The 23509-nt window shown below is 44.3% G+C and overlaps 1 protein-coding gene across 1 annotated transcript in view; it reads right to left on the bottom strand.

Moving 5' to 3' along the window:
* Positions 1-327: 327 nt before the first annotated feature.
* The window catches only part of FBXW8 (F-box and WD repeat domain containing 8), a gene marked incomplete at its 5' end in the record, with an annotated part of 50550 nt that continues 27368 nt past the window's right edge, over positions 328-23509 (bottom strand). Inside the window, 6 exons of the mRNA XM_009070849.1 lie at positions 328-472; positions 1375-1491; positions 4136-4309; positions 8172-8299; positions 17990-18199; positions 19494-19690. Coding sequence (XP_009069097.1) covers positions 328-472; positions 1375-1491; positions 4136-4309; positions 8172-8299; positions 17990-18199; positions 19494-19690 — 971 coding nt within the window. The remainder of the gene's footprint in view (positions 473-1374; positions 1492-4135; positions 4310-8171; positions 8300-17989; positions 18200-19493; positions 19691-23509) is intronic.

The raw sequence follows: 23509 nt of genomic DNA, 5'->3' as shown, positions 1-23509 counted from the left end.
CTGACCATGTCCTCTGCCAAGATGGGATCAGCAGCATCTTTCCCATAAGCAGCAAGAAGGAACATTTTTGTTTACCCTGCAGTGTAATGTTCCTTTCACTCTTCAGCCTCTCCACGGTGGAGCTCTGACCATTTGCACAGCAGCAGATTTCAGTGATATGCCTGAGGGCAGCCAAACTCTGTTTGGGTTCATATCCCCCAGATTTTGGCAAATCTCAGCCCTCTGGCCTGCAGCCAACACCAGCTTTTGGGTGCTTGTCCCACGTTTTGCCTGTGGCCCTGTACTTGGCAGAGGGCTGGGCCACAGAGGCCAAGGAAAGTGAGTTCCCTAAATGTTATCGTAGGGGACTGCAAGGCCAATATTGTAGTTGTATCCGGTCACTTCGTCATAGGAGGAGCGGCAGATGGGGAGAACACTCTCCACAGCCAGCTGGTCCACTGAGAACTCATAGCAGTAAATGATTCCTCGGTACCTGTACAGAGCACAACCAGGACATCCCATTATCTCTTTATATAATGGGGAAATGACAAAGGTAGAGATTGCCAAAAGGATCAAAATTTGAGGCTTCAGAAGCTGAATAGGTTCGTAGTATGCAAAGGTGTTGGAATGGAGCTTAGAGATCATCCAGCCCCAAGCCCCTGCCCTGGGCAGGGACACCTCCCATCAGAGCAGGTTGCTCAAGGCTTTAGCCAACCTGGCTCTGAACACTGCCAGGGTTGGGGCAGCCACAGCCTTCCTGGGCAACCTGTGCCAGTGTCTCACCACCCTCATGGGGAAAACCTCTGCCTAAGATCTCATCTCAGTTTCCCTCTTGCAATTTATACCAAAACAATAATCCATTCTGCCCTAGTCTGTGCAGTTTTAACAGAGAAAACTCCCTCCTGCCTCCTTCCAGGGACCCAGCAAGCCCTGGGAACAAAGGGTGAATCATTCCCTCCAGCACTGCAGAGATGGGACTGTCATCTGCTGAAACGTCATCTGCTGAACATCTCTGGTGTATTTGGGATGGGGGAAGATTGTTGTCTGATAGTTCAATTGGACATGTAACAGCCATCTGAGAGGCAAATACCAAAACCTGGAGTTTAAATACCCATAGTTTTCCTTTACAAGGAGATATGGCTAACATTTAGAGCTTAGAAAGGGCTTCAGTGGCCTTTGAGCTCCACTGCTGAAAAACAAATGCAATATTTTGTCCCCAGTTCATCACTGGTTTTGAGAGCCTTATATTTAAAATATTTTAATTTTGACATGCTATACCTCCTCTGCTACTGCTCTGGATCATGACTCAGGTGCTCAGTGTGCCATTTAAATCTATATAAGAGAGCAGATCCTTGCAGCACCAAAAATGCCACCCATGAGAGCTGTCACACTCACTTGCGGTGCACGGTGAGGTCATCGTCGGTGATGCTGCTGCCTCGAGGGTTCTTCTCCTCAGGGATGTTTGCAGTGATGAGGCTGTGGGAATTAAACCACACGTGGCGGACTGGATGTCTGAAAAACAACCCACAGCACTGGGTGAGATGCCACCTGCATTGGACTCCTATGATCCAACTGCAGGAAAGGAATTGCTCTGGGGGAAACAAGAATTCATTGAAATCGGCACCGTCTCTGTGGGCAGAGGCTGGAAACATGCACCTGTGGCTGGGAACATGCACCTCTGGCTCTTCTCCAGCCTGGAATAGCACACAGAGCTTTATCCCCATCCAGTACAGCCAGAGGCTGGGAACCTGCACTCTCTCTCTTCTCCCCAGCCTGGAGCAGCACACAGAGCTTTATCCCCATCCAGTACAGCCAGAGGCTGGGAACCTGCACTCTCTCTCTTCTCCCCAGCCTGGAGCAGCACACAGAGCTTTATCCCCATCCAGTACAGCCAGAGGCTGGGAACCTGCACTCTCTCTCTTCTCCCCAGCCTGGAGCAGCACACAGAGCTTTATCCCCATCCAGTACAGCCAGAGGCTGGGAACCTGCACTCTCTCTCTTCTCCCCAGCCTGGAGCAGCACACAGAGCTTTATCCCCATCCAGTACAGCCAGAGGCTGGGAACCTGCACTCTCTCTCTTCTCCCCAGCCTGGAGCAGCACACAGAGCTTTATCCCCATCCAGTACAGCCAGAGGCTGGGAACCTGCACTCTCTCTGTTCTCCCCAGCCCGGAGCAGCACACACGGTTTCTATCCCCATCTAGTGGGCTCTTACCAGAACACACGTGGAGACAGAAAACGTGTTAGAAACTCGGCAGCACGTAGCTCCAAGGGATGTGGCTGTCTGATGGCTTGTTGCTCTAAGGCCTGCAGCGCTCCTGGGAAGAGCAGGATGCTTCCCCAAAGAAGGGTAAGGACATCCAGGACCCCAAAACCCCCAAGCACTAGGCTACAGCTGATTTAAAAATGCACTATGTGGCACAAGCCAAGAATCACAGAATATCCTGAGCTGGAAGGCACTCACAAGGATCATCGAGTCCAACTCTTGGCCCTGTACAGGACACCCCAACAATCCACCCTGTGCCTGAGAGCATTGTTCAAACACTCTTTGAGCTCTGTCAGGCTTGGGGCTGTGACCACTGCCCTGGGGAGCTGTTCCAGTGCCCAAACACCCTCTGGGGGAACAACAGTTGCCTGATATCCAACCTAACCCTCCCCTGACACAGCTCCAGCTGTTCCCTCGGGTCCTATCACTGGTCACACAGAGCAGAGGTCAGTGCTGTCTCTCCACTACCCCTTGGGAAGAGCTGCAGACCCTGATGAGCTCTGCCCTCAGTCTCCTCTTCTCCAGGCTGAACAGACCAAGTGGCCTCAGCCACTGCTCGTATGATTTCCTCTTTAGACCCTTTGCTATATTCCTGTCCCTCCTTGGGAAGCTGAAATCTGGTCTTCGTTCCTTTTCCTCTCACTGGTGAATAAACTAACCCCAAACCACTGTAACAGCATTTTCTACTCAAGAAGGAGTAACTTATCTCCTCCGATGAAGATGTCTCATCTCCATGACCCTAATGAATCTCCTGTCACTTCCCTTACCTTCTGCCCTGGCTTTCCATTCCTGGCAGGGGGCTGCAGGCACAGATAACAACACACACCTTGTCTGAGAAGGCCTTTTGATTGAAGTGATCCCTTCTGATTCCTCTATAGATTAAACAGTATTTTAAATGTTTAATCTAATGGTTTCACTTTGAGTACATCCCCCAAGCTCAGCCCTGCCCTGCCTGCCCTCCTCCTGGAGCAGCACTAATGAGCATGCCAAGGAGACAATCAATGGAATATTGTCCTTAATGCATCAGCCACATCACAACAGGCTTTATCATTCCCAGGGTCAACAGAGAAGGCAATACCTGCTATTAATCAATGACAACTCCAGCTTGAACTTCTCTGGCTGTAAATACCTCATCTAGCTCCTCTTTGGGGAAGATGCATTAAAAAAATCAGGATTTATCTGCTCATTTTATGGATATCACTCCGACTTGCAAGGGGCTACACTCTTATCTTCATCCAGACAAAGCCAGCTCCCTGGGAACTGTGCCTTGATCAGCAAATCCTAATTTGGCTGTAGCAACTCTCAGCTCCAGGATACTGAGCTCTGCTTCTACTTTCAGTACTGTACTTTTTGTGCTTTCAGTACAAACTGGTATTTGTACTGGTATTTGTAAACTCATTAATATTTAAATGAGTTTAAATACCAGCCTGGCTTTGATTGTCACAGTTAAGGGAATGTTGTGAGTGACGTGAATCGAAACATGAGGATTGTGCAAGGACACAGCTGATAGAGACAGCCAGAACCAGCCACTCTGGAAACAACAGCCAGTTCAGCATTTTAAATCCAAGTTCAATAAAGTAAATACTGCTTGGGGATGGGTCAGGGAGAAGGCATTTACTGAATTTCATGGAAAATCAAGGGGAAACCATTTCCCTGCTCCCTGACCCCGACTGAAGCACTCGTTAACTGATGAGTACAAAGGCCGTGAGAGCTAAAGGGCACACCCAGGACTCCAGGAGGGAAGGAAATCTGTCCCCAAACCACATGCAAACTAAACAGAGCTCTCAGAAGCTTTAGACATTGGCATGTTATCATTTCGGATCATCCCATTCCCACATTCCTGCAGTCAGCCGGATCCCATGAACGCTGTGCAGCACACAGACCAAGTTACCTGGCGTGCATCTCCCAGAGCTTGGTGCCCATCCGCTGGTCCCACACACAGACCAAGCCCTCTTCTCCTCCACTGACAATCTTCCAGTCATCCATCTGCACTGCAGACACTCCTAACTGGTGGGCATAGAGGGAGCACAGAGACTCACTCCTGCGGAGGTCGAACACCCTCACCCTAAAGGAAAGCAAAGAGCAGGGATAAAACGAGCTGTGACTTCTGAGAGTACAAGGACTTGTGGGGTTATGAAGATATATCTGGGACAGCAGCAGTGCCATGGCTGCTCCAAGACTGGAAAACCAGTACAGTCCACATTTTTCACCAATGAATTTTCACTCTGTGAAATAACTGTGACTTCTGTTATCACAGATTTTTTGGGCAGCCTGCTCCCACCACACAGGACCTCTCTGTCTCTTTACAAGTCCTAGGACTTAAAGAGGACCTTCTGATAGGTCCTAGGACTCCAGTTCTGGGGTCCTCAGCACAAGAAGTATCTGGTGCTGCTGGAATGAGTCCAAAGGATGCCATGGAGATGCTCCAAGGGCTGGAGCACCTCTGCCATGGAGCCAGGCTGGGAGAACTGGGAGTGTTCAGCCTGGAGAAGAGAAGCTCCAGGGAGACCTTAGTGGACCTTCCAGTGCCTAAAGGGACTCCAAGAGAGCTGGAGAGGGACTTGGGACAAGGGCCTGGAGGGACAGGACACAGGGAATGGCTTCCCACTGCCAGAGCACAGGGCTAGATGGGATATTGTAGGCACTATGTTATTGCCCCGAGCAGCTGTGGCTGCTCCATCCCTGGGAGTGTTCCAGGCCAGGTTGGATGTGGCTTGGAGCAACCTGGGCTAGTGGGAGGTGTCCCTGCCCATGGCAGGGGGTGGAACTGGGTGATCTTTAGGGTCCTTCCAACCCAACCCATTCTTTGATTCTATGAGTCTATACTACAACATATAAGTGAAGTTTGGAGAAAACTTTTCTATCTGTGCCTCCCAAAATGTTAGCAAGGCCATGAGGCACAAAGCACTGTATTCTAGGCATGCTGCTAACATATCCTACCCCTTGGTACCTCACCCACAACCACTGTGGCCAAATGATGCTATTACTGTGGGCAACTTTTAGATCCATCTGGTTTTCAGGTGTTACTGACCACTCAGACAAGGCATTTTGAAGAGAAACATATCAAAGACTTGGTCAGAAGCAGAACTGTAGAAAAAGAGCTTAGGATTTCAGCCATTGCAAGAAGGCCACAAACCCAGTTAAAGCTATTGGTGTTAAGCTTTAGACCCAGCACATATCACAAAGGAGCATTTTTGATCCTTATATAACAAGATGAAGAGATAAAGCAAATACATCAGTGAATAACAGAAGGAAAGGGGAAATACTGATCTCAGATTTGAAAAGAAGCCAGAGAAAGTTCCTCTCAGCTGATGGCTATCAGGAATGAAGCCATCAGGTACACATTAATTCTAGAAAGGGCCAAAACACACTTGTTCCAACACATTAACTGTACTTTATTTCATCCCCCTGCTACAATCCTAATGGTGTTGCAAGTCTTTCCTTTTCCTTTCTCAAACAGAGATTGCATCATATGATTTTACAAGTAACACATCTCAGCAACTGAAAGAAAAGGCAATAGAACAGTCCAGAACTCCAACAGAGCAACATCCATCTGACATGTAGAAAAACATGCTGGAACAGAGTGAGGATCACGCTCTGAGTGGCTGCACAATCACCCTTGGGAACACCCCAGACAACAGTTGTGATGGTGACAAGGACTTTCTGCTTCCTCCAACTCCAGCAGAGAGAAGCTTTGGCTACATACTGGAGCTGTGCTTTGGGTAAGGATGGAGTATTTTGGAAGTGTTCACACTCAGAGCTCTCCCTGTCTTCCTGCATGTGTTCTGCACAGCAATCAAAGCTGCTCCTGGTTGGGAAGCACAGCTGGAAGCCAAGATCTGATTGAGTCCTGCTTGTTTCATTAGCAAGCACCCAGGTTTCAGGCAGGTGTCCATTCTGGCACACCCTTGGAAGAATCACAGGCACACTTGTGCTTTAAATACAAAAAGGAGAAGCATTTTGCAAATCTGATGTGGTGCTGTAAGGCAGGCCTGGCACAGGCTGCCATCTCCTGCCTCAGCAGCTGGGCTCAGTGGGAGCACGGCGGGTCATCCCAGTTCAAGGCAGCCATAAGGAAGGTGTTCTCATGACCAGGCTTTGACCCTCCTGTTCCCACCTCAGAAGTAAGCTCCCTTGCTTGGGAGAGCATGGAATACATGTTTTGATCCACACCTTTCAGCGACTGGGCTTGCCATATGTTTGCTTTCCCAACACTATTCACCATCTCAGCTTCCACCACGGAAAAGCAGCGATCAGCACATGCTCCCTGCTATCAGATCTCTTGCCAGCGTGAAGCACAGCTCAGAAATCAAAGAAATCAGCAATGCTTCAGGAATATTTTTGGATGAAAAGGCAGATTTTAGAGGTCCTACCAAAAGCATTTCACAACATTACTTTTCAAAATCATGGCTGTGAATAAAAGAATAGCATATACTAGTCAAATTGTGAAATTACTATGTTTAATCCAAGCAGTAAGTGTTCCCAGTGGCCATTAGCAGTTTGGACTCCCATGGTAAGGTCCCTAGTCAGTAGATTTGCCCCAGAATAGAGCTGTGGAGGCTCCAGTCTCATTCCACCTGTAGATGCAACACCTTCATGCAGCACCATATGAAGAACTGATCTGTGAGATAAACATGGTTTTGTCTCCTGGATGCCAAACTTACTTGCTGAACTATTGATTCCTAACTTCTTGCTGTTTTAGTGACAGACACCCCTTGAACTCAGTGCTGGAGCTGAAAAACCAAAAAGCTTTCTGGAGGGGAAAGGGCACAGACATCTCCTCTGGTATACTCTAGTAAAGGGAGTAAATATCAATCTCACTGAAGGGATATCAACTTGAGCTACTCTCCCATCATTGTATAAGAGATCAAAATTGGAGGTAGTTTTACTGGGGTGCTTTGGAAAATCAATTATCTGCTTTTAAGGGGAAAAAAAACCTCCCAAGGATTCAATTACACTTGTCCAACTTCAGATATTTATCCTTTATCCTCTTTGCTGAGAAAAAGGGTGAGGTTTGCTTGTGCTGCCTATTCACCAAGAAGGGGGAAAAAAAAAAAGCTGTTTGACAAAATAATCATTTTTGCAAGCTGCTGCACTGGCGGGACAGAGGTCTGGGACTTGGCAGAGGGAAGTACCCGCCTCACAATCTGATCCCACCACCACAGCACACCACCACCTGCAGCCTGGTGCCCAGCACAGAAAGGAGGAGGGAAGGAAGCAGGAGCCATTAGAGACTGGCTCCTCGCCATCCCACATCTCCTTTGGTGCACTGGATCAGACCCCACAAACAACTAGCCAAAAAAAGAAAATCTAAAAATTGGACTCAAAGGGTCTTTTTAAGCACTTTAATCCTTTCGCACTGACTGTTCCCAGCGCGTCCATTCCTGGCACCAGATATTGTGCTGGGAAAATCCTACTCCCCAAGCCAAGGAGTTAAAGAGAAAGCTGCTAATCAGCTAAATAGAAGCTGGAATCTGTTCATATGAAAGTCTCTTTTTTTTTGTCACCTGAGGGACATCACAGTGTTCCGAAATACACTCTTGACATCATTTGGCAGACAGACCCATCTCATCCTACATGATTCATCCCTTAGGTTATTTTTTAATATCAGAAAGTGAGCTTTTAAATGCCAAACTAATTTTGCGGGTGGTGGTGGGGAAGTGGAAGATATTCCAAGTGGTCTCGCTGGGCTGTACACCAACTGCGTCCACCAAATGGCTTAAAAAGAAAGTCTTCCCATGGAGCTTTCCGAAACAAAGCACACTGACAGCCACATCCAACTATTACCTAATATTTTGTTCCTCAAGTTCACACAGGCTGCATTGGAAACATGAGAGGAGAAACCAATTCCAGCGGGTCCAGATGTAGGACAGCAGGACAGGAAGTCAGCTAATTGGAGATGGGCTACAGCTCTTGGTAGCACCTACCTTCTGTCTTTATTGCCTGCAACAAGCATGTTGGGAGGACTGTTGTGGAGGTTGACACATGTGAAGTCACCTATGGAGTTGCCCACCTTCGTTAGACACTGATTTGTTTCCAGATTGTAAAGAAGAATCTGGCAGAAAGAGAATAAACACCAGATAAATTTAACATGAGCACAACGACGTTTGCTGCAACACAAAGTAGAGCAGAGTTGTTACCATCAGAGATATTTTGCAAGACTTGTTTCTTGATATGTAATACAGAACTAAGATGCAGATTTATTCCTATTAAGAAGGGCAACAGCACCCTCAGAAAGAAGGAAACCAAGTTTCCCAACGGAATCCATCAGATTTTTGCCAGGTCAAATCTTTAAGGCTTACATGGAAAAGCAAATAGTTGCCTCATCAATTTTAATATTTGAAGGAGTAGCAAAAGCAAACTGCATCAGCACTGAGAAGGTTTAGACAGATGGACTGTGCAAGACAGATTCAGTCAAGTGCAGCAAGAATTGCAGAGCAGAACTGAGCGTGGCCTCGGTGCTGACAGGCCCTGCTGAGAGCTGTGGTACAGATCACACAGAGCAGGAGAAATATTACATCTGAACTGAAAATATTACATCTGAAATGGCAGCTCAGATGGGAAAGGAATCAAAACAACTCTGATTTTAGGTGACATCCAAGATGATTCAACCAGAGCCTGGAAGAGAGGTCCGAGTTGTTTCCCCTCCTCTCTGTGCAGCAATCAGTTTAATCACATTTGTGTCTGTCCTGTGGGGCCAGATGAGGTTTATCCATTTGGGCCTTTCAATTTAGGAGAACAAGTATTTTTAGAAACAGAAAAAATGTACTGGTCAAAGCCCAGTGGAGCTCAGCACAGCACCTGGTCTTGCATAACTTCATAAACATTATTAAATTTCATGGTGATGCCCCTTTAATTTAGAAGAAACCTGTGACCACAGAAAGAGTTAATGGTACTTAAACCATCAGAAAAAACCCCCTTATGGCTCCCATGGCAACATCAGCATGGCCATGTCAATGTCACATCAATATTATTTACTTCTAATTTGTTGATTATATCCACATGCAGCTTAATAAATATTACACTATCTGTATGTATTATTGCAACATTTGCCAGACCAGAGGCAGTGATGAGGCCTTTTCCCTCCGATCTGTGCACTGCAGTGAGCATCTCAAAGGTTGGATTAAGAGAGCAGGAGAGGAACATTTTGTCATGGAGGCCTCTGAGCAACAAAGTGAAGCTTTGAAAATCTCAAGGAACACTGCAGAGAGGCAGAGAATTTGCAGGTTTCCTCCACGTGCCATTTCTCCCAAGTAAAGAGCAGGCAGAGGTTTATCCAGGTATATTATCAGCTCCCTATTCGGATCAACACATTCATGTCTGACTTCCTTAGGTGCCTCTAAGACTTATAATCTCCCAACTTGTTCTTTGTGAGGCTTTCTGCCTCAAATACCTGTCTTCAGCATGGCATTTTTCATCCTTAAGACACAAAAAAACAAAGCAAGAAAGACTCTACCTTTTCAGGGAGATTTAGGGTGCAAAAGTTGCTAAAAAATTAATTTCAACTTCCACACCAAGGAAAAAGTCACTACAAACTGCATGGAAAGACCAGTTTACAGCCTGTTCTCACTTGCAGCCCAGCTCCCAACAGCTCACTAACCAAACCCAGAGATAATGATATTCTGGCAAAGGAATCTTGAAGAGTTTTCAGTGCAAAGGAAATTAATATCTGTGCCTGGCAACCAAATTTCTCCTTGGAAAGTTTTGAACAAAAGACAAAGTCAATAAACTGCTGAAGTCAACTTGTGAACAATAAATGATGGGGTCAAGAGCAATGTATTCCAGCTCCCAGTTGAGCCTCTGAACCAGCCCTTCCCAGATGGATGTATAAAGTCAGGAGAGGAGAGGGCCAAAAGCTGCTTTCTCAGAAATCCCCTGGGGCTAATGCTCACGGTGAACATCCATAAACTATTAATTTATCTCAATGACCATAGCTCCCATCTATCCTATAAACATATGATACATACTTGAAAATTAAGCTACGGCCATGAAAGGCTATAATGAAAAATTGCTTCCATGTAGCATTTAAAGATTCCCCAGTTTTCCATCAGAGCAAATGTTATGTGTTCTCCTTGCACTCTTGATTTTAGCCCTGTGGCAAACCCCATGGGTAACACCCGCTGAAAAAGTACTTATTTCTCCTTGCAGAACTTGTAGGTGGCACCACTTTAAAGTGTTTGCATCAAAGAAAGACAATCTATAAAAAAACCAGGTTTGAATCCACAAGAATGGAAGAAAAGCTTTTGTCTTATCCTACCCCCTCCAATTCCTTCTCTTCTCACATGATTCTCCATTCTTTCGGGTAGGTTTATTTTAAATTTTATCATGTATTTCTAGCCAATTAGCCTTATCAGTAGAACAAAGATTCTCCTTGTGATTGTCAGTATCCAGGTTTTGCCTATCTCCAAATTCAACTTGTCTTGAGCAATTGTATGGTCTCCAAACAAATTTCAGAATGTTATCCTGACAAACTGGTAAATAAAGAAGCAAAAAGCACTCAGAATGCTTTTTTAAGTCTGAACAATAATATCTTGAAGAAAGGGGTTTAAAAGCACATGGATGGCCATTTGGAAGTTGCTGGAACACCTCTGATGAGCTCTCCCATAACATCCCAAGGCAAGAAGGATTTTCTTTACAAAGGCCAAGGAGAAAGAATGGAAATACCTGGTCAACAGGGACTTGAAATAAGGGTCTGTGTGTTAAAGGGCAGATAAAGCATAAGATCCTTAGGAGGTTTATAATCCTATAATGCACACTGCAAAGGGATTACCCTTTTAAGGGTATTTATAATCCTATAATGGACACCCAAGACCAGTGACCTAATAGGTACTGAAGGTAAGTGAACCAAGAGCATTTGGGTGTGAAATGAAGTACCCTGGGATCACACACTAATGAGCATCCCTGCCTCCAGTGGGACCTCAGGGACACGAGGGAGGAAGAGCATTAAATACCCTGTGCAGATGCTATTGGGATCTAACGCAGAAAATAAAAAGTGTTACCTATTAACATAGTTCAAATGAAAAGTCCAAGGTGTTGGCCAAGAGCCAAGCAATCTCCCAGAATGCTTAATAATTCAACAAGCCAGAAATAGCCAGAGTACCTTTACCATTATGTTTAGTTAAAGACCACAGAGATTAGAAAACACATTATCCATCTCGAAGGCGATTCTTTCCATGTTACAAGTCCCTTAACGACCTTTACCATCTCTCCCTCTCTCTCTCTCTCTTTTAATAAGGCTGAGCAAATGGGACTTCATTTTATCCGATTGCCACAGACTAGTGGTATTAATTATTCATGCTCATACTCTCCCTTTTGTTAAGACAGTGCATTAGACTAATTTCCCTCTTTACTGGGTGAGTTGGGCAAGGCTCAACCTGTGGCCACTCTTGTCGGAGAGATGCGTCCAGAAGTTGGCAAATCCATGAGCCAGACAGGAGAAGAAAGGAAAAGTTCCTGTGCTGCATGGAACTGCAGAGCAGTGGGTACAGGGAACTCTCTTTAAATGCTGTCCAAGAACTCATGAAAGACGACTAAAATTAATTCACAAAGAATTAAAGTCTCTGTAGCCAGAATAGCTAAGCTCTGAGCTTTGTTGCATCTTGCAGCTAAGTGAGGTCAAGCGTGGTCGATGTACTCTGGTTGAGATACTTCCAAGAAAAACCAAGGAATTGAAGGAAATGCTGTTGATGGAACTCTTCCATGCATGTCCAAAACCCCAGCAGGTGTTTTGGGATCCTGTGTTGTTGGAGATGTCTTTTTTTGGATGGAACATTAAAACAACAAATCCCTAACCACTTGTTATCAAAGAGCCTGTGGTACTTTCAACAAGAGCAGGGGTGTTCAACCCACTGTCCTGGCCAAAAGCCAGCAGACAACTGCTCCATGGAATAGCTGGTTTGCCTCTGCACTTCCATTTCTGCCTCTTGTCCAAAGTTTCAGCACCGCACGGAGAGCAAAGACGGAGCTGTTGCTCAGAATTGGGTCAAACGCTCTGTGTGCAGTGTAGTTAGTTCTTATTTAGATGAAGCATTGAAGGGAGGATCATAAATATCAACAAAAAGTGTCCTGTAAAACCACACTGAACCCCTACATCCTTTTCCTCACTGAACAACACACAGGATACATTAAAGAACCACTTTTTCGGAAAGAGCCATCTAGGATAAAGGTTTCAGCTGTCACTTGAGAGACAGAGAAGCAAAACAAAATGAAAACAAACCCCTGAGTTGCTCGGAGAGCAGAGGAACAAGCAGCAAAACTAGGAGCAGAATTCACATTTATTTCCTGATTATGTTTCTCCCGCTTTCCTCCTAACCATCCCTCTGCCAACTAGCAAACACACTGCCTGAATACACACAAATATTGCCAAAACAAGAAAGGGTCTCGAAATTTCAAGTCCACCACAAATAAAAAGGGATCTGGGTTTTGCTCAGGTCAACCCCATCCAATTCAGAAGGTATCTACAAAAGCAGGAAGGCAATTCCATATGCATTTGCAGCAGAACTCATCAAATTAAATACAACATATGGTACACACTGCCTCAAGTTTGGATTTTATTTCTAAAGTGATGTGGAAAAGGAATATTTTTAAAGTTTACAAGCCTCAGGGGCACAGTCTCCCAGTGCAAATGTATTGGATTGCCTACTGTAAATATGGCACATAACACTGCAACAACAACAAACCCAATCTGACTGTTAACAAATGCAAGGTCAGCACGTTGATACTTGTACACAGAGATAAGTGTTCTGGCTCCATAAATTTAAAGATGAGCTAAGATTTAAAAGGAGCAGCTGAGGGAGACAGACAGACAATCAGAGAGAAAAGAAAAAGAGTAAATCAAACACAAAACAGCCAGTTAAAAAAAATAAATTAAAAAAAGCAGTTAATATCCATGAATAATGGATGTTTGATTTAAAAGCAGTTTACTCCAATATGATGTAATTTTTGACAATCAGCCAGAGAGACTATTTTGCAACTTCTTGCCAGATATAAGTCATTGTGTAAAGCTGGTAACACAACCATTTCTCTGAGCATGTGGAAAATTGACTTTCATGCCATCCTAAAGGTGACTTTACGCTGGCAGACGCATGCGCCGAGCTGCACCAAACAGCCTCAAGCAATGCTCACAGACCCACAGAGAGCCCTGAAAAATAACAGAGCCTAACCAGCTTGCAGCAAAGCCAGCAGGAAAAGCAGCCAGGATGCACACCACACACTCCTCCCAATGCCTCCACCTGCTGCAAAACTTACCCACAAAGCGAAAGACAAGTGGAGTTTGTTTTTCCCTTTTCAAGTTTTCATCTGCCTGGACTCACAGAGTAAGACTCCAAGCTGGTAGCAAGAAGGAGAGCCAAGCATTGTGCAGCTCCGGCGACATGGCGCTGCCAATGCACCTGCAACCCTTGCTGTTCCAGCACTGGACACTGCCAGCCCCCAGGACTCTGCCAGCCTGGATGGGCTTGGGATGTGGACAGATGTCTGCTAGGACCTGGAATGGGGTCACCAGACTCATTTGACTTGTGGCTGAAGACTGCTGTAAGAGCTCCAGTGCTCCTGAAAGGATATTGTGTTTACTCACTGAACCACCCACTCACTAAAAAGCAAACCCTAGCCCAGAAACACATTTTCCTTAACCTAAGGGAAAGGCAAAGGCAAGTTAATTCTTAAAAACTGAATTAATTCTCTTGGTTTCCTAGATTATCACCTCGAATATTCATGGCACATCCTAGCAGCGATACTTTCAAAACCTGAGACACTTGCCTAAGCTGCTATGCCAATTTTGAGGCATTCACAATACTGTACAAATCAGAAAAAAAATCCCAGAATATGTCATTAATATCAGCCAATGCAAAATGGACTTAGTTATTTATTTTAACTTGCAAACTTGTTTCTGGTCATTTAGAGGGGTTAAGCAAGACACTATGTAAAGTTTTAGCAAGGCAAGTTCTGCTCTCTCTGCTGGACTCTCATTACTTGTACTGCCTGACACAGTTCAAGTCCTCAGAGAGTTCTGTCACTCCTACATGGTACCAAAGAGTTTCTAAAGAAAAAGGTATTTAGAACACCTTTCACCTTCAGAGATCTCCTAAGACTTGTGGTCCTGCAGCTCCTCAAAGAGAAACATCTGGGCAAGTCCCTGAAGTTCAAATTCAGTCACCAGTAAGCTTTACCCTTCTACTGGTATGAACACAAGAGTTCATGAAGATTAGTTTATTGGAGATTGGGCTATTTTCAAGGGTCACAGAGGCTAACTGAAGTGAAAAAACCCACACTTTTTAAACAAGAAAAGTGAAGATAAAAAATGGAAGTATTTGGAGCTCCGTAAGACCTGGAGACATTATGACACCAGAACAGACAATGCAGCTTACCAGTTCAAGAGCAGGATTTTAGTTAAAAGTGCAAGAAAGATGTAACAGCTTATATAAAGCAGTCATGACCTAAATATATCATCCAAGAGAGACCGTAGAGAATGAAATTCAATTTAAAGGATTATTTATTGTTGCTTAGAGAAGCTGTGGCTGCTCCATCCCTGGGAGTGTTCCAGGCCAGGTTGGATGGGGCTTGGAGCAACCTGGGCTAGTGGAAGGTGTCCCTGCCCATGGCAGGGGGTGGATCTGGATGAGCTTTAAGGTCCTTCCAACCCAAACCATTCCATGATTCTATGATTTAAAATTTGTTTTTCACTTACTATTAGTTCACAACAGTAGTTAATTCTAGTGGATACACTCAACATTAGCAAGCTGTTAAGAACTCCATGGAAACATTAAATAAATACAGGAGCAAAACCAGGCAGTATTTCAGTGGCTGCTGAGCACAGCCAGGTGAGGTGAAACACCTTTCATCAAGTACAAGCCAATCACCAGCTCAAAACAGCTGAAAAAGTGACAGCATTAACAAACAGCTCCCAAGACAGCTGCTCTCAACACATCCAGCCTCCTGTTTCTAAGCTGGAAGCTCTAAAATCATCCCTTTACTCCTCTCTACCCCATTTACCTGTTCTGAAATCAGGTTCAAGTCTGTGTACAAAGCAATCAAAGCCACAACTGAACTATGCCTGATACATGCAACAAAAATTCTCTTGCATGCTATATGAAGCTTCTTTGGTGGAAAACACTCCAAAACCCTCCCGTGCTGATTAGCTTCTATCACCAAGAGCTGCTGAATTTCACGTTAAAAATTTTGAACTGAATTTAAATACAGGAGGAAGTCAGAATTGAGGCTCCCCCTCCCCCTTAAGAGAATAAAGCAGCTATAAATTTCATAGAAACACTCCACAAAGCTCACCTGAAGCTACAGTAGGAGACAAGACTTGACAACAGATGGTCCATTCAGGGAAGGTTATAAATACACCAACTATGAGAAAAGCATCCTACAATCAGTGAGATGATTGCATCAGACATCAGATGATGTCAATCCTCACTGTTACCATGCTACCTCTTTGGGAGGTTTATACCCTAACATGAAGAGCTCTTGTTTAAACCTGTGGATTTCATTTTACATACAGTGCTCAAACCCAAAGCTCAAACATGTCAACACCAAGACTTTGTGATGCTGCAGCAGTGCTTCCATCACAGGGCTCCAAAGTGCATGACACAGGGTCATCTGTCACTGGCTTGGCATCATTCTTCAAGGAATGTCCACTGGATATCACGAGCACCACTTTAGAGTGGAAGGGAAGGCCAGGAATAAGGTTTTCCCTGTGGTTTGTTATCTAGGCTATATAATCGACCATATACAAGCCTAGATGGGAACACAGATCTCAGAATGTCAACAGTTTGGAATTGAAGGGAAATAATACATTCCACATGGACTTAATACAGCTAAAATAACCCTTACTAAAGGAATTTCTCTCTGCTTAACATAAAAAATGAGCTCCAGGAGCACTAACCAGACAAACTTTCAAGAAACAACATCATATTTGGGTTGTCTGCTGCTTAATAAACTGAAAGCTGAACTTCTCCCAGACGAAGCATTTCTATCCTCCCCTCCCTCCTGCACGGGTGTCTGTCATCTAACAGAAGGCAAGTCTAGGCCACGGGTTTGATGTGTTTCTCCTCTCTGACATAAAAGGTCCTACAAAATTTATGCCTCAGATCTCGACTGGGCTGTCAAATGTGGTTAAAATTAGAAAGTGATTAAAAAGAGAGAGGGAAAAGATGGTTTCCCTAACTATTTTCATCAGAAAGCAGGTTACTAGGCAGGAGCATCAGGACTGTGAACTAACACTGAAGAAAAATAATAACCCTAAGGAAAACAAAGAAAACCTCAGACTGCGAAGAAACACAGCCAGCAGCCAAGGGGGCTGGAATCCTCCATCATTCCATTTCCAAGACTGAAAGCTCTCCCAAAGACAGATTGTCAACTTGTGACCAGTGTAATCAGCCAATGCGAAGTCCCTTCACGTCTGCGCGAGGCGAATAATTATCATAATAGACATTAGTAATTAATTTCCGGCGTGATGTCAGCTGCTGCAGCAGTGCCAAGCCAGCGTCCTTGTCACACACAGCCTGCACCACTCCAGGCCCAGCTCCCTGATTAGGATGCACAGTGCTGCACTGCTTAATACAATCTGCCATCAAATGCCAAAGAGCTCAGGACTAAATCTGGAGCCACGTCGGGCGTTACGGCGGCTGACGAGGCCTGAGGAGCTTCTCTGCTCCTTTAAGAGGCTGAGGGAATGCCCCTGAATGAGGCAATTTTACCTTCTAACCTCTCACCTCTGTGGGGAAACGAATTGGATTAGGACAGCAAAGGAATTAATAAAGGCAGCACAGCCTTGCAGCATCTCCCAACCCTGGAGGTATTTATGGTGGCCTCCCTAGTGAATGTCAATTTAAAGGGGAAATGAGATGCAGCTGGACACGTTTATTCCTAACACAGAGGCAATCCTAAATAAAGCTTTCCTGGTCTAGCCACTTGCCAAGGAAAAATGTATTTTACACTGCAGGCCACAGCTTCTTTCATCTGGGTGCTCACCTCCTGTTTCCTTATCCACCTGCCTGAAGCACCTTCCTTCTCCCACTGCTGAGAGCCCATTAGGTGTCTGAAGTATAACACAAAAATGGAATGAAATTAGGGAGTGGAAAAGTTAGGCAAGATACAGGAAAGGGACAGAAACTCATCTCAAGGACTCAGGAAGGAAACAGGTCTTTCTGCAGCTTGGTCCCTGCCCTAGAGTGGGGCTGTGTCCTGGGATCTTAAGTAGGAGTCTAAGACCCCCAGAAGCTGTGGCTGCCCCATCCTTGGAAGTGCTCAAGGCCAGGCTGGATGGGGCTTGGAGCAACCTGGTCTAGTCTAATTTTCCTTCCTTTAATCCAACAGTCACACTGTCCTCACCAAACTGGAAGTAATTTAGCTCAAGCACAATAAAAAGAGCATATTTGCACATAGAAAGCTTGACACATTGCTCAGGATGTCCTTACCAGAAAGGCTGAGGGATATTTTGGGATTTTGGGTTGTTTACTGGGGTTTTTAAGGGTTTTATGAGACGAGTTCCCCCTGGTGCAGCATAAACTGAGCTGGACCTCTCTGAGGAGCAGAGATTGCAAAGGGTTTACAGTGAATTAAGTTGGCTGAACAATAATCCCTTCAACACTTACAGAAGCATCAGATTATTGCAGTTTTAAAAGAATATCTTCCCTCTGCTGTCAAAAGCTAAAGAGCAGGGAGGGAAATGCTCAGCATCATCAACCCTTTTTTCCTTTATTAATTATGAAGGTATAAAAATCTTACCAACAAAATTAAATACCTGGTTGGGCTCATTCAATAGCCAGCCAAAGGTTTTGACTCCAAAGGCTGCTTCTTTAGCAGACACATCCAGACAGGTGACAGGCTGACCATAGACAGAATGAAGAACTTTGACAGGATCTTCTGCTTTCAGGAGATAGACAATGTCTTCTGCAGCTGCTATTGCCACTGGACTCCCCGTAACATCTGGAACCAGATTAAGGAAGTTGACCTAAAAAGAGCAGACTTTTTATTTTTAATACACTCAAAAATTCTTTGACATGACTACTGCCACCTGCTAAACTGAACAAATGACTGATGTGTGAAGGAGAAAGACTTAATGGACTCAGTCAGATGAAGGCCAGAAGGTTAAAGCACACACAGCAAACACCATGGTGAGAATGTGAATAAGGTGCTCCAGAAGAGGAAACACATTGATACAACTCATATGGAATACTTGATGTTTATCCTGCAATCATGTATATACACCTAAAATTATCAGAGTTCACCACATGATTCCAGGACAACCCAAATATCAGCTCCCCAGTCGCCTGTCGCAAGACCACAGTGATGCTGCTCTTCCCATTTCAGTGAAGATAAAGCTGAAAACTCACACCAGGGGAAGGGTTTAAAGTCCTTAACAGCACAGCTGATTTCTAACTCAGCCTTAGCAGAGACTGTGGAGTCCTGAGTGTCTGTCTGTCCCACAGGGCAAACTGACTTGTCACAGCAAGTAAGAGACAAAAGTAAAATGGATCCAACCACAATGGAGTGTGTGGTGGTTTTACTGGAAAATCTCTTAAATAAACAAACTCCCCAAATATTTTAAGCATTATAAGACTGACTTAGCTTTGGATAAGGGGAATAATCAGAAGTGGTTTAAATCACTTCACACCCATTAGCTGTGCAGTCAACTTCCTGCAATAGGAGGCTGCAAGACACAATTATTCCTACACACTTCCTTCCCCTTTCAAAGAACTGTTGATACTCTGAATCAGAATAAAACTTCAGAGAATGGGACAGCTTTTGCTTTTTAATTAAAATAGTTTCAAAACTTCAGTGACAGAAGGTGCAACCTAAAGAAGCTGCAGAACTAGTTACAGCTTCACAAGTGATACTATTAGCTTGCATGCAATATCCTGCCTCAGAATTAATCAGAGAGTGTTAATCTGGAATGAGACCTGGAGTTTGAGCTCCAATTCTATGCGAGAAAACTGATTTACAAAATGAGCCAACTTAGTTTAATGTTGACAAAAAAAATAATAATTAAAACCAGCCAACCTCCTGCACCATATGGACTTCTGTTCATTTTCACTTGTAGCTTAAGCCAGCATTTCACCCTTGCTCTTCAGTGCTGAGAGGCTCCTCCATTAACCTGCTTCAGAGTCACAGCCTCTAGCTCCTAACGCTGTTACCTCCTTCAGGCAACACTGCTGTAAGACTTTTGTAAGATCCCTCTTACTGTATCAAAAATAATTAGTGGATCAGGAGCTCCTGGAATGAAGCTGAGCAGCCTGGAGACTCACCAATTTCTGGATTTCAAATGTTCCTGTAGTTTGCCAGAATCCTCTGTCATCAGGGCTTTCCACTTTGACCTCAAAGCCAGATGCCGTGGCCACGGCTGTGCCCCCCGAAACGAGAGCTAGAGCTTGTGTCCTCTGGTTGTGCTGGTAATGATGGATTGGCTCCCGCCCAAACATCAGGTTCCAAACGCTAATGGTTCCTGGACAGCAGAAAATAATCACTATGTGTTATCTTAGAACTGAACAAAACTTTCAAAGAGCATTTAAAGGTGTAAGGCTAACAGTATTCTGATGGGAAAAGTGAGTATATAGAGAGGAAACTGAGGGCAGGAAACCAGAACTTCAGGACACTGTGGTTCCTCTGAACCACGTAACAGCTTCAGGGGAAATATGTGTTCTCTGGCCTCAAGCTGAAGGAGGGAAGGTTTAGATTACATATTAGGAAGAAATTCTTCACTATAAGGGTAGTGAGGCACTGGCACAGAGAAGCTGTGGCTGCTCCATCCCTGGAAGTGTTCCAGGCCAGGCTGGATGGGGCTTGGAGCAACCTGGGCTAGTGGGAGGTGTCCCTGCCCATGACAGGGGGTAGAATGGGATGAACTTTAAGGTCCATTTCAACCCAAACCACTCCATGACTCTAAGGCTGGACACAATGATCTTGGAGCTCTTTTCCAACCCTAATGATTCTGTGATTCTCCAATTCCAGGCTCTGTTGCTCTCTGTATTTAACTCCTAATTATTGACTTTCCAATAACATTAGTATCTACCTTGAGGAAGACTCTTTGACTTCTCACATTTCCATGTTTGGGGAACATAAGAATAAACAGACACCTGAATCTTTGTTTCACCATACACATGCCCTTAATTACCACAGCAAGGAGAACCCACATTCAATAAACAGACACCTGAATCTTTGTTTCACCATACACATGCCCTTAATTACCACAGCAAGGAGAACCCACATTCAAATTTAAGTTGCTTTGCTGCACACAGGAAAGTTTTGAAGTGAAGAATCCAGAGCTCTCCACACACATGTCAGGGATTTTTATATCATTCTTAAGAGTTTACAACCAGCAGTAAAACTCCTCATCCTGATGCTCTGGCAGAACAGAAAATGCAGAATTGATGGCACGTGGTGTGATTGATGGCACATGGCTGTCCTGTGCAGGGCCTGGAGCTGGAGTCTATGATCCTTGGGGGTCCCTTCCAGCTCAGGATATTCTGTGATTCTACGATTCAAAAAGCTAAAGAATACAAATCCCAAAGAATACAGGAGTGTAAGTCAAACGACAACATGTTTGTAATTGCATTTTCCCCAGCATGGATCCCCAATCCCCTGTTTAAAAGCCTGGTGCATTAAAGCCATAATCTGAGTAAGAGCAACCTGAGGCAATCAGGAGTGTGTTAGGGAACAGAAGGGCCAGACGGAATTGGAGCCTTCTGGGCCACCTTTGCACTGAATTAAGAGAGAAGCAATCTTCAGACACGATAGGCAGGGCTGGAGAAGCCTTCCTTCAGCTCGAGCAGGGCCATTAATGATGAAATGATTAATGGCAGCTCTTCCTTCAAAAGGAGACATAAAAGCCCTGACAGACAGCTGTGGACGGGCACCAATGCCAGTTTGCAAACACTCCTCCCATGTCCCAGAGGAGGTGAAGCAAGAGTGTGGTAATGAAACTGCACATAGTGAAATGGTATCTAAATGAGTTTAAATTGATTTATGTTTGCTTTTGTAAAGATTATTTGGTATCTGGAAAGTGCTACCGATGTGAAATAATGCAGATAATCCTTAAGATCCCTGTCTAATGGCACTCCCACTGAATATTTATATTCCTCACCATGGGAATGAGTACCATAATGGGGACCATTTTTGTTTTATTAGGGATGAATATTTAAATTAATCTGCTATTTGCCTAAACAATTAGCCGCCTCTGTTTGTTTACACAAAGCCAAAACTGCAATTAGGCTTCCATCAAAAAGATAAGTCCCGACTAAAACTGTCCCGATGGAGTCGTAAGGGCTCAGAGCAGAACTTCCCAAAATTACTTCTTAGCATAATGGTAATTATGTTAATTGCTTGAAAGGTAAATAACTGCTGAACTGGGCTGGAAAAACAGAATGGTAACTCATATTGCAGACACTTAGCTTAAAATCAGTTAACAAATACAAATGGGCAGCACTGGCTCCATCCCCTCTGCAGCCAGGTCTGCCCCATGCCAAGGCTGAGCAGCAGCACCTCTGTGCCTGCCCTGAAACAAAGGGATGGGTGCGTGAAGTCTCATCTCCAGGACAGCTGAGTGAATCAGGCAAATAACCCACCAGCAGTGATGAAAGAGCGTAGTGGTATCAGATCATGCATGTTAGAACTGGACTTTTTTGTCAGCCGATGGATATGGCAGCCAAGCTCCTCCAGGCAGGAGGATTTCCAGTTTTTGTTTTGCAGAACATTTATCCCAGTTAAAGACCACTTTTGTGAAGGGGAAAAAAGATGCTGATTTGCTTTCAGCAAAGCCTTTTGTTCACATATCTCCGTGACAAGCATTTCACTGGTTTTAGCAGTGCATTAGTGTATGAAAGTTCTGCAAAATACCAAAAAATATTCAAGTCAAAGAACCCTTTTCTGACCACAGGAGCAAACTGAGAAACACAGAATTCAGAGTTCTGCCCTCTATCACTATTATTACTGTAACTCAAACACCACAAAAAGAGATGACAGTGAAAATGGCTCATGCAATAGTAAAATGCTTTCAAGACAGGTACTTTTATTTCTAACCAGATGTTCAATAGCAAAATCTCTCCAAAATACCAAAAAATTGTATTTGAACACAGTGTGTGCAACTTCCTAGACACAATATGGTGTGACAACATCCCTGGCAATATCAAAAAAACAAGTAAGGTCACAAGTTAACATCTGTTTAAGGGAGCACAGCGTAAGGAGTAACAAGGAGAGTTCACAGCATATCCTGAGTTGGAAGAGACACACAAGGATCATCAAGTCCAACTCCTGCACAACAGCAGGAAAACATTATCAACCTTTTCAGAGTAAGATCAAACACTCCACTGTATTTACCAATAGGTAAAGCTACTAGGAGAGCTGAAAGTGCTACTCAGAATATTCTGTACCCTGCATTTCACTGCAGAAGCAGCAAAATGTATTTATGAGTGTGCAAGTCTTTGCAATAGTCAATCACATTTGTGTAAGAGCAAAAAAACCTCCACCATTAAAGTTATTAGAATGGCAACATAAAAAAAAATCAAGCATAAGATTTACCAGTGCAGATGAGATCACTACTCTGCAGTCTGTCTTCTGCCTCCAGCACTGCCCAGTGCTTCATTTCCAAAGCAGTGTCTCTGCTAAGGTGAAGTTAAGGTTGCAAGCACACAGTCCCTTCTTTTTGGTTTAATACTGAAATCTTAAAAGTGTTAGAAAGGCATTAAATCAAAATTATAAGCAGTGCTTTCCCGGCATGCTAAAATCTGCACCACAACTATGATTATTTCAACTGAACTCTTAACAATAACTCCTCAAAATGATTTAGACTTTCCATCTTGCTTATATTTCATCTTGGCTCAAGAAAACAAGGAGCTGATGACAATGGTATAACCGCTGACACTCGACATGACAATCACTGCACCAGTCTCCTTGTTCATCACTTTGCCCCAGATTTTAGAAAGAACTCAGGTTTGCAACTTCCAACCCAATATATTGCTGAATTGTGGCCTGAGAGAAGGTCCATTTATTGCAATTCACTCCAGATTGGAAGGTATTTGGATAAAACACGGAAGATGAGCCTATTGTGCCTCACACAGTGCAGTGCTGATCTGACTGACCTCCAAATTCAGTAGGCATCAGCCAGCCTTACACAGCTCTGCTGCACCAAAGATGGATAACTGGGACTCTCTCCACGGTCCCCTCCTTGCTGCTGGGAGCACAAAAGACATCCTGCAAAAGCAGCTGGTTTTTACATCTATTTTCACACAGGTTTCTCTCTGGAATTACAGGTAACACATTTGCCAAG

The sequence above is a fragment of the Acanthisitta chloris genome, unplaced genomic scaffold (assembly GCF_000695815.1).
Source record: "Acanthisitta chloris isolate BGI_N310 unplaced genomic scaffold, ASM69581v1 scaffold3683, whole genome shotgun sequence".
In the NCBI taxonomy this organism is placed as follows: domain Eukaryota; kingdom Metazoa; phylum Chordata; class Aves; order Passeriformes; family Acanthisittidae; genus Acanthisitta; species Acanthisitta chloris.
The sequence above is the reverse complement of the archived record's forward strand: the minus strand, read 5'-3'. Positions and strand labels throughout refer to the sequence as shown.